This window comes from Arachis ipaensis, chromosome B4 (assembly GCF_059453495.1).
Source record: "Arachis ipaensis isolate K30076 ecotype BB chromosome B4, ASM5945349v1, whole genome shotgun sequence".
Classification (NCBI taxonomy): Eukaryota; Viridiplantae; Streptophyta; class Magnoliopsida; order Fabales; family Fabaceae; genus Arachis; species Arachis ipaensis.
The window spans coordinates 144,933,009-144,944,302 of NC_142439.1; the positions used below are offsets into that span (position 1 = coordinate 144,933,009).

At 34.1% G+C, this 11,294-nt stretch overlaps 1 protein-coding gene across 7 annotated transcripts; it reads right to left on the reverse strand.

Annotated features, from left to right (window-relative positions):
* Positions 1-639: 639 nt before the first annotated feature.
* Positions 640-7,508, reverse strand: LOC148569524 (pentatricopeptide repeat-containing protein At3g02330, mitochondrial-like). 7 transcript variants are annotated; one of them, XM_088485586.1, is made up of 3 exons: positions 5,952-7,508; positions 1,354-4,358; positions 640-1,222 (listed from the first exon to the last, which is right to left on the reverse strand). In XM_088485586.1, the coding sequence occupies exon 2, from the start codon at positions 4,127-4,129 to the stop codon at positions 1,565-1,567; it is 2,565 nt and encodes an 854-aa protein (XP_088341712.1). In that variant the 5' UTR covers positions 4,130-4,358; positions 5,952-7,508; the 3' UTR covers positions 640-1,222; positions 1,354-1,564. The 7 variants fall into 7 exon arrangements, with proteins under 7 accessions (XP_088341712.1, XP_088341710.1, XP_088341708.1 ...); XM_088485584.1 differs by having other exon boundaries at positions 1,354-4,803; XM_088485582.1 differs by having other exon boundaries at positions 1,354-5,298.
* Between the last annotated feature and the right edge of the window lie 3,786 nt (positions 7,509-11,294).

Below are 11,294 nucleotides of genomic sequence, written 5' to 3' on the forward strand. Positions count from 1 at the left end.
ATTTTAATATATATAAATATTATTAAAATGGCAAATAGCTAGGTGTGAAATTAGGTCGATTATGTCCTATTGGTTTATTTATGATACTGATATAGTATTATAGTACAGCACAAGTATTATACAAGTACAAATTGATTGGTCAAATGAAAGAAATATACTGATAATAAGTGGTCTCTTGGTGTATATACAAACACCTTTAATTTGATAACAATCAAAAGACAAGAAAAGAAAGGTGAGTCCTAATCTGAGGTGATAAATGCTGAAATGTTACAGAATAATAATATCAGACTTTCCTGCTTCAGCATTATTGTTGCATATCTGAGGTCCTTTGACATAATTATTTCTACTTAAATATCATAAAACTAGTCTTACCCTGTTATTAAATAAACAAGGAAAGGAAAACTCACTCAGTTTTAAAACTAGTACTTCGAGATTTATAGTACATAGAAAAAAAAAAGGTTAAGAAATCAACATGCATTTTGAAATGACAATAACTAACATGATCAGTGAATATGTTGTTGTACTAACTAGACCATTCGTTGAAAACCTTTAGTATCAAGAACTCAGGTGACATTATTAATTTTAGTGACATTATTTTTCCTCAAAAGGTGAATTCGAGATATATTACTCAATACAATATTTAAGGGAAATCACGTTAACTGAATTAGATTTTGTAGGGTTTTCAGGAAACACCACATGTATTAGTTTACACAGATAAAATTTTGATGTCTCAACAGATAAATTACACATTTCTTTTTTAAGAAAATATGTACAGTGGGTGCTGGAATTTGAGAAATTATAATGATCCAGCAAGGAACAGTGCATTGCAACTTTATTCTTCCTTCAAGAGTTAGGGATCCAGGACATGATCCTCAATCAACACAAGAATGTAATTTGTAGATATTCAGGGGCAACAGCACATGGACAAACATCTCATTCTCCAAATAAAGTTCTTACTTCAATGAATCTGTACTTTCTGTCTTGAGTGAGGTAGTACTAAACAAATTGAACCTGTAGAAACATCACTATGGTGGTTTCCTTATCACCAGGTAATGGTCAACCCAAGAAATGGCTGAGTAAAATTCTAGCATTCCATGAGAATGAGGGCTTAAATACAATATGCTAAAGTATCAAAAATTGCAGTCTTGGTGGTCAGCTTGATAACATAGAGAAAATAGGCAAATTTTCATGTTGTTTTAGTCTTTTAGAACATCAGCAAAACCTATGGTTCATAACAAAAAAAAAAGCACATAGGAGCTTGTCAATAGACCAACACAATTCATATGCGATAGCAGCCATTAGAAGCATTACAGGCAGAAACTAAAGAGCTACAAATAATAAACAAAATCTTACCTTATAACTTCCTTGGATTCCCTTCAAGCAACTAAATTTCAGTTTCGAATTTTCTATTGCATTGCCTATAAACTCCTTCCTGCTTGGCTTTAAGTTTATCTTCAAACTCTGGCAATTTCTTTTCCTCTTCCAAAACTTTATAACCACATAGAAGTGTAGAAATATCCATCAAGCTATTGTAGGCAGGGATCAAAATCTTTTCTATATTACCTCACACTGCAACTAATTGCTGTTCTGTGACTGTGAGACCCTCATAAGAATCTTGTTTTTCTGGCTCCTCATCAACCATGAAATCAATTTCTGGAACATATCCATCCCACTTCATCTCATCCACAAGTAGACGAGTTTGCTCATATATCTCTTCAGATCTTGGATGTGCCTTGTCCCCCACAAGAAACGCATGTACCTCATTTCTTACTTCAATCCAGCTACAACCAGGCTCCTTCTTTAGTTTATAATTCTTCATTATATTTCTTATTTTTGCAACCTCACCCCACATCCCCACAATAGCATAGAAATTAGATAAAAGGACATACGCAGAAGAATCTTGGGGGTCCAGCTGCAATAAAGAACTGGCTGCTGCTTCTGCGACTTCTATATTCCCTTGCATCTTGCAATTGCTAAGCAAAGTTCTCCAAATTACATCATCAGCTTCAAAAGGCATGCTTTGAATAAGCTTCAATGCTTCGTTTACTTGTCCGGACCTCCCTAGAAGATCTACCATACATGAATAATGCTCCATCCGTGGGTCTAAACCATAGTAGTTTTGCATTTTCTGGAAGTAATGCAGCCCTCTGTCCACATAACCCATATGCGCACAAGCTCTGAGGACTGAAATAAAAATTGTATGATTCGGTTTCACATTCAAAAGCTGCATATCCTCAAATAATTTAATGGCTTCTTCTCCAAGACCATGGTATGCATATGCACAAATCATAGCACTCCAAGTCACATAATCCTTCTTAGGTGCCTTCTCAAACATTAGTCTGGAATCCTGCATATTTCCACACTTTGAATACATATCTACAAGAGTGCTGGCTATATACACATCTGAATGCAACTGTAGCTTTAAGATTTGAGCATGAATTTGCTTTCCAAGTTCAACAGTAGCCAAATTAGCACAAATATCTAGAACTGTAGCATAGGTGAAGTTGTCAGGTATGATACCCATTTCCAGCATCTGTGAAAAATGCTTCTGAGCATTTTCACTTTGCTTTTGCGATGAGAATCCTGAAAGCATTGAATTCCACGAAGCTGTTGTTTGCCCCTCCAATCTGTAATGAATCTTTTCAGCCTCCTCTAGCATTCCACACTTACAATACATATCAACAAGGGAACTGCCAACAAAACTGTCTAACCCCAACCCGGACTTAATAATTTGTCCATGAATCTCCATACCATAGTTTAAAGCTTGCTGACCAGCACACGTTTTTACAACACTACCATAAGTAAAATCATCTGGTTCCATTGTTGAGCGCAGCATTGAAACAAAGAGTGAAAGTGTTTTCTCTATTTCCTCATTTTGTTCATGAGCTGCAATGATTGCATTCCAAGAAACAGCATCCCTTCTTTCCATCTCATCAAATATTACACAAGCTTCCATCAGATCTCCACACTTACCATACATGTCTAAAATGGCATTTGCAACACAGATATCAAACGTTAAACCACATTTGACTGCTAATCCATGTAGCTGAATCCCTTCCAACCGGCCTCTGATTGCTGCACAAGCAGTCAAAGCACCAGACAGACTAATCTCATCCAAGCCAAGATGTGACCTCTGTAAAGATTGAAAATTTTCTAAAGCTTTAAGACCTTGGTCTTGACGAGCATATCCAACAATAATGGCATTATAAGATTGCCGAGTAGGATTGGGCAATGAGTTGAAAAGCTTTCGTGCATCAGACATTCTGTTGCATTTTGAATACATGTCCAAGGTGGCAGTTCCCACTATAGTATCATATCCAAAAGAAAATTTTAAAGCATGACCGTGCAATTGTGTACCTAGTTTGAATGCAGCTAATCCTGCACAAGACCTAAATGCACTAGCATAGGTTGATTGACTCACCCCTATACCAGCTTTCAGTGTATCCTTAAACAGTTTTAAACCCTCAATAAACTGATCATTCTGAACACAGGCTGCAATTACAGCACTCCAGCATACCAAATTTCTTTCGGGCATTTCATAGAAAACTTGAAGAGCATTGTCTAGCTTCTTACACTTTGAATACATATCTACTAGAGCACTAGCTGTTACAACATCGTTATCAAAACCCATGCGAATTGCAACACAGTGCACTTGAAGACCTAAGCAATAGTCTCCAATACCTAAACATGCTTTCAGAACTACAGCAAAGGTAGCATAGTCATGTGGAATTCTCAGTGATCTCATCCTAATAAAAATATCAATTGTCTTTCGATTAGTGCCATTTTGTAAATAGCACGAAAGCATAGAGTTCCAAGAAACCACATCTCTCTCTGGCATTGAATCAAACAAGTACTGTGCAAACCCCACGTTCCCAACTCCAGCATAACCAAACAACATGGTGTTCCATGAGATTATATCCCTTTGTGACATTCTGTCAAACACATTGAATGCATAGGCCATATTGGAACATTTACAGTAGAATTGAAGCAAACAATTGGTAACATAGATGCTAGGCACAAAAGCAGTTACTATCATTTGGGCATGGGCTTGCTTTCCAGGATTGAGGGCTCTGAGAGAGGAACATCTTTGAAAAATGTGGGAAAATGTTAACTTCTTGGTTGGGTTCATTGGAATAGCAAGGGATCAGTAGAAAATGGGCCACGGCTAGGAGAATCAAGACATCATTTGCAAAGTGCCGCAGCACCAAGTCTCATCGGAAGTCCAGTGACTCTTTTATGCGTTGCTTCTAGCGGGACCAACCACAGGTACGTCTAAGCTCTAAACGGCCATGGAAGGAGCTTGACAGCAAGATTCTGAGAACCGGACCGGTCATCGAACCGCTCTAGTCACTGGTTCACTGGTCCAACCAGTCCAACCGTGATTCAACCGGAAAAACCGTTTTAAAATAAAATAATAAATAAAGTATAAATAAACATCCTAAAATATAATTATAATCTAATATAAATCTTAAAATATCTTCCAAATTTAAAACACTGCATAAAATGTCATCAACCAAAACTATATGATCTTATCAAAATACAAACTCAAAAATTAAATAGTAAAAAGAAATATCTAAATATTAAATTCCAACATGAAAATTTGTCATCAATCATCAAAATTCGCAAAAACTTGTTAAGTACTCAACATTAGAAGCCATTAATTTCAACTTTACCAAAATACAAGTTCATGAACAATTAGGATAACTCCTGGTCTGGAGCTGCAGGGCACATTCTTCACTTTAGTACACGGTTTATCAATGATGACTTTCCAAAATTAGGGTATCCAACTATTCCAGCTCGAACCTTTATACAGTGACATGAATAATTCACTTCAACTTAGTTATATTCATTTGAAACAAGTACTAAAGAGTGAGAACTAGTGTAAAACTTAAAAAGAAAAATAAACTTATTTTTGTAAATGAAAAACGCAAGAAATAGCCTAAAGATTATACACAGCAATCAGATAGATTATTTTGGTTATGCAATTTATTGATCCAAACTTTCACTCAAACAATGTGTTTCACTATATTTATATCATTTAGGAGTTATAAGAATGCTGCAACAAAGAAAGAAGTACAAAATTACTATTTAAATTATGTTTTCCATGTATAGATATTAGCTAAGAAAAGGAATTCTTTTGAGCAATAAGAGAAATTCTTTTGCCAAATAATTATTAAAGGAATGACACAACTAAAATTGACACTTAATTGTTACACGAGGAAGCAGTCCTTTGGCTTTGCGTTTAATATTTACATCGGCTGCTAATTCCTTTGCTAACCGGCCTACCTTCATTGTACCCTTTGCAATACATGCAACACAAAATTAAGTATGTGGCATGTGAAACTTCCTAACAAGAGGTCAAGAGCTAGAAAGAAATTAATTTATAGCAGCAGCAGCATAACAAATCCATTCTAAGCCATAATTTCAACAATAACAGTTACCTATTCCATAGTCAAGTGCAAAACCTATTCACAAGAGGAGAACCTGTTCGATTCATATCTTTTTCTTATTCATTAGAAAAGACATACTTAGTAATGCAATGCAGCAAACTGAATTACCCAGGAAAACAATATGTCACTCACTTTCAGCTTCATACACGATTGTTTTTTAAATACTTTTTAGTGATACAGGTGCCAAAAACAGCAATCTCCTCTTAAATAATACCAAAGCCAATTCTTGATTGAATCCTAAATCCTAAATAAAAAAAATATTGCTGATTCCCAATTCTTGGCACCGTATCTGGAGGTAATCTAACTGCCATGCTGTTTAATAACATTAGTAAAAAACTATTAATCAGTAAAGAACCTGAGCTAATCACAAAACATTCATTAATCAATAAAATCGCAACACACAAAACCAGAGCTAATCACAAAAACAGAACATAAAAAAGTAGAAAAAAAACGAAGAACAACTGAACAACCGAAGAACAAGCGAGCAAGACATTCACTGACCTTCGAACACGACGCCCACAGACCCTTGATTGATGGACGACACCGACCAGACGACGGCAAGAAGATGAAGCCGATGGCAAGAAGATGAAGCCGATGGCAAGAAGATGCAGAGAGTAGGGGACGGGGAGAGCTCGCGGAAGAAGAGGGCAGGGGAGTTGGAGACTTGGGGGCAGTGACTACACGGACGGACGGCGGCCGAGCTCAACGGACGGACGCGGCAATGGCTCGACGGAGAGGCGGCAGTGGCTCGAAAAGAGTAGCTAGGGTTGGATAAGGGAGAGTGAATGATTCGGGCAAGCAGAACATAGGCTGAGAGGAGTGAGAAGTGAAGTGGTTCAGTTCAGTAATCAGTAGGCCAAAGTTGCAAACGACGCCGTTTCCTTCAAACCGGGCCGGTTTAGCGATTTTTTATCGGTTTTTGTTTCAGCAGTTTTCATGCCTGACCGAATGTTAATACCGCCGGTTTGTGGTTTGACCGATTCGACCGACTAATCCGGTCCGATTTTTAGAACATTACTAAACAGAGGAATCTGGAAACATGTCAGGTTTGGAGTTGGTTTTCGGGTCGGATTTGAATCATGGTTGTAGGACTTCGAGTCGGATCTGGGTATTTCAAGCCTATCTTTAACCAAGGTTCTGAGAACCGAACAATTTATTAAACCGCTCTAGTTACTAATTCACTGATTCAGCCGATCTAACCGTAATTCAACCGAGAGAGAGATTTGGGAGTATGACGCAAAATGGCGTGCCATATTTCTCAATTCTCATCTAGTTTATCACCGCAGTGTCTAAAACAAATTTACAAATAAACAGCTCATATTGATAACAATGAAAGAACTAGCCAGCAAAATCTGTATAAAGTATAAACACATAGAAGCAGCGACATAAACAAGACCACTTCGTTCACTACCATAATAATTCAAAACACAAGTTCTTGAAGAAACAGTCGAGGCCCTAAAGTGCAAACATCTACAGAATACATAGCACAGTATTTGAATGCCATAAATTTATAGAAATCATAAATCAGATCAGCGCATAAAAGGAAAAATCCTTATAAACACTGCCACTAACCTTCGACAGCCGTGGAGGGTGACGGAGAGCGGCGAGACGACAGTGAGCGCCGAGACGACAGAGAGCAGCTCGAACACAGAAGCCACAGGAGGATGGACGTCGAGCCGAGGGTTTGGGTTTGGGACAGGGCAAAGAGGGAATCCTCGGAGGCGCCGACAATCACGGACGGCGGCGGTGGAACCGTTGAAGAAGATAGGGTTTTGGTTTTGGGTTTGAGGGCTTTGCTTTTCCCTTTCTTAGCTGAGCAGTGAGCAATGAATGTCACGAATGAGGGGGGTTGGCGGAAGAGGGGGCTCACGCGTGTTGTTTGATTTTTTTTTTTTTAATCAAGCAAAATAGGGTGGTTCAGTAAAAATCGGTCCAGTCCAATCCAACTGATCCATTCTTGACCGGTTCAGTGATTTTTGGCTGGTTTTTAAATTGGCGGTTTTGGATATAGGAGTGGACTGTTGACATCGTCGGTTCTCGATATCTTTATAACAGACATATGACCAAAAAAAAAATTTTGATCAAACAAATATTATTGATATTAAGTATTGTATCGTATTGAAATTAATTAATTTGACTACTCTTTTTTATTTTGGTTTCTCAGTTCTCACGAATAGTTTGATAGGTCAAATATTAATCCGTCGCAGATCTAAGCTCTATTTACAAATTTGTCGTTGAAAATTGAGTTGTTATATACAAAAGACGAGATTCAAACCCTCTAATACTTGCTTAACCGGACTAATGAATTAATTACTAGCTAAATTTAAGTTGGTTTTTTTAATTTGGCTTATTCTTTATCTTGATTTTTTGTTTACCAAAGATACGAGACTCAAACCCACAACCTCTAAGTGAGTATGAAAAAATTATGTTATTTGAATTATAACTCATTGACTTCTTTATCTTGATTATTGAACATAAAAGTAATTTTCCAGGATATATTATGATGCTTTTGTTTTGATTATATGAATTATTGGTTTACTTGAAATATTGTTTTACAATAATCTAATAATAAAATTTATACGACAAATTCTTTGGTGCCTATAAATTTAGTGTCGAATTTGTCGAACTTACCTTTTATGATACATTTTTAATATTTAAAAATTATTTATTTTTATATTTTTAAATTATTTTTTATCTTTTTTTTATAAATTATATAATTATATATAAACACCATATCAAACACTAATTTATAATTAGGTTAGACGTATAACACAACATTAGTTTTCATTATTAGCCAATTCTTATAGCAAATAATAAACCAAATATTTTATAGGCTAGCAATCATCAAAATCAGAAAGTGTTGGAATTTAATTTAAAGTACTTAAGAAAAAGCACAGAATCTAATTGCTTTTTTATTAGAAGACTGGCATGAAGCTATAAGCAAGGGGAAAAGAAAGAGACCATAAATTTCCCCTTTCTTCTGAAAAGACATTTTTTGATTAGATGGTCAAATTTATCATCTTCTAAGAGACTAAGACCAATAACACCATGAAAATTGGAGAGAAAAAAAATGACCCAAAAATTATTTTGACCTGCAAAATACTTTTTGGGATGTATTGGATTATTTAGAATACTTTTTTGTTTTTTTTTTATAGTTTTTGTGTGTATTTTTGCCTATTTATTAAAAAAGATTTCTATGATAAAAAATAAGACCATATTTTTTACTATGGAATTTTATCAATTAGTTTGTAGCAGTTGCTAATACCATTGTTATGGCTACAACAACCTGAAGCCACTGGCTTGGTGGTTCTCCAACAAAAATAAATATCTTCATCCAACTTGTGTTCTGAATTATGAAAAGTTGAAAAATACCTAGACAAGGGAATTGAAATTAAGCCCTTGCACAAAATGCCTTAGTATGTGACTTCTTTTTCAAGAAACCAGTGCCACAACTTAATGAAAGTACAATGATAACAATGAAATCATGAGAATTGAGATTAAATAAAAGCATAAAATAAATAATAAATGAAATTCAACATCCTTAATAGTACATCGATTCGAACACTAACTCTAATATTATTTTTGACATTCTGAATTAATTTTTTGATGACAAAGACAACAGCAAAATCTCTCACTCACGTATTAAAATACATCTAAAAATAGTATATAGATTATAGAATTTTATAAAGCATGGTTTATAAAAAAAGAATTACAGAAAAAAAAAAGAATTTAAATAAAAGAGTAAAGTATTATTTTTGTCTCCAACGTTTGGGGTAAGTTCTATTTGTGTCCCTAACATTTAAATCGTTCTATTTGTATCCTTAACGTTTATAAAAGTGATTCAATGTTATCCTACTATCAATTATACTAACAAATCAGATTATATTTTTCAATTATTCTCACTTGGATGTGTTCGATTTTAATATTATACCCACTATTTGTGTTTAGATTCAATTATGTTCCTAGAAAAGTGAATTGTGTAAATGTTGTCGGAATTAGTTTCAACATTTGATGAGTTATTTTTCGAAATAGATTATCAATTCTATCCCAGACATTTGTATTCTAACTTCAAGAAGAGATTTTTAAAACTCAAACTAAAGCGCTCATGATGTGTAATTGACGGCAGGATAACATTAAATCACTTTTACAAACATTAGAGATACAAATAGGACGATTTAAAGGAACACAAATAAAATTTACCCAAAACGTTGGGGACAAAAACGATACTTTTACTCTAAATAAAATTAGAGTGTAAGACTTGATTATAAATCTTGGATTCAAAATTTGGAGACATACAAGTAATCACCCTTCCTCAATACATGTCATGTCAATATCCATGTGAGTTATGGACTTATGAAAAATGTCTCCAAGTAATAATCATACCCTAAGTTTTTTTTTTTTTTTTTTTAATGTAAAAGTCAGAGTCAGAGTGGAATCATCAATAGTATATCTAAGAATGTTTCTGTGCCTTTACCTGAATGGTTAATTTTTTGTGTCATTTCATTGATTGGTGGAGATGTCAAAATCTTACTTTATTACATAATCATAAAAGAATCTTTTGAGAGGCTTAGAATGAAATGGTTGTCACTTTTTACAGCAGTAAACGTTACATAAATCATAGGAAAATGCAATCAACATACGTATACACAAAAGAAATAATAGTAATAAAATAAAATTTAATATGTGCCAGATCTTAAGCTAAAAAATTTAGATATGTCATAAGTGTGTGTTATATGCATTGATATGGAGGATGGGGTGCTATATATAGATGTGGGACAGTAAAAATTAGACCATTCGAATTCTGTTAAAAAAAATTGAATTACCAAATCGGATGAACCGAGTTGTGAAAGAGAAAAAATTTAAAATTTACCGTTAACTAATCGAACTGTCCGATTAGTTTTTTTTATATATATATAAAAGGAAAACGGACCCTCCGAATTGGTATAAAAAATATTTTTTTTGAATATGTGAGTTGGTATAAAAGAAAACGGACTCTTAGTATTCCTGTATTCAACTTCTTTGGTCCGAGTTGTGCTCCCCTGACACCACATGTAAGTAAAGCTCATGTGTTCTCCATAACACTTCAACACATCAACCTCTCCTCCATATTAAAAATAAAAAGCCCCAGATCTTATGGTGGTGGATTTTATTACTTTACCTATACATCTACTTTTTCAAGATTTATTTATTAAACAATATTAACAATTGGAGATATGGAAACCAAAAAAATAAAAAATAAAAACAAAAGCTTGTCATTTTCATCAATGGGGGAAGGATTAATTAGTCCTATCTTGATTCCATAGAGTTTCAAATTCACAATTAAAGGGTGCACTCATTATCATCATTCTCTCTAGAAATTAAAAAACCCTTTGCTATGTGTGACCTTTGAGAGTGACTTTGGTTCATCATTTCTACCAAGTACGGCTCTCCCAAAAGATTTTTCCTCCATTTTATTTTTTTTTTATAAAATTTAATTTTTATATATTTTGATCAATATATATAAAAAGGTTTTAGATAATTGTTTAGCCATATATTATTGCATTTATAAAAATAACTATATTTTATATTAACTAATTAAATTATTATTATTATTATTCTAACAATAATTATAAAATACAAAAATAAAATATTTTAAATTAATTTTTTATTGTCTTTCTAATATTTTTTTATATATATAAATGGGTAAGTAGTGGGGACTAAAAAACATTATTACTTGAATGATTCTATGTTTGAAAATGAGGATATAGGAAGAAGGGTCTCCCTCTCTAATAAGTTAGTGCCCCTCCTTTTATTTTGTTTGTTTTAGATTTATGTGATTATTATAGCTTTAGCTTAATAAGCTTC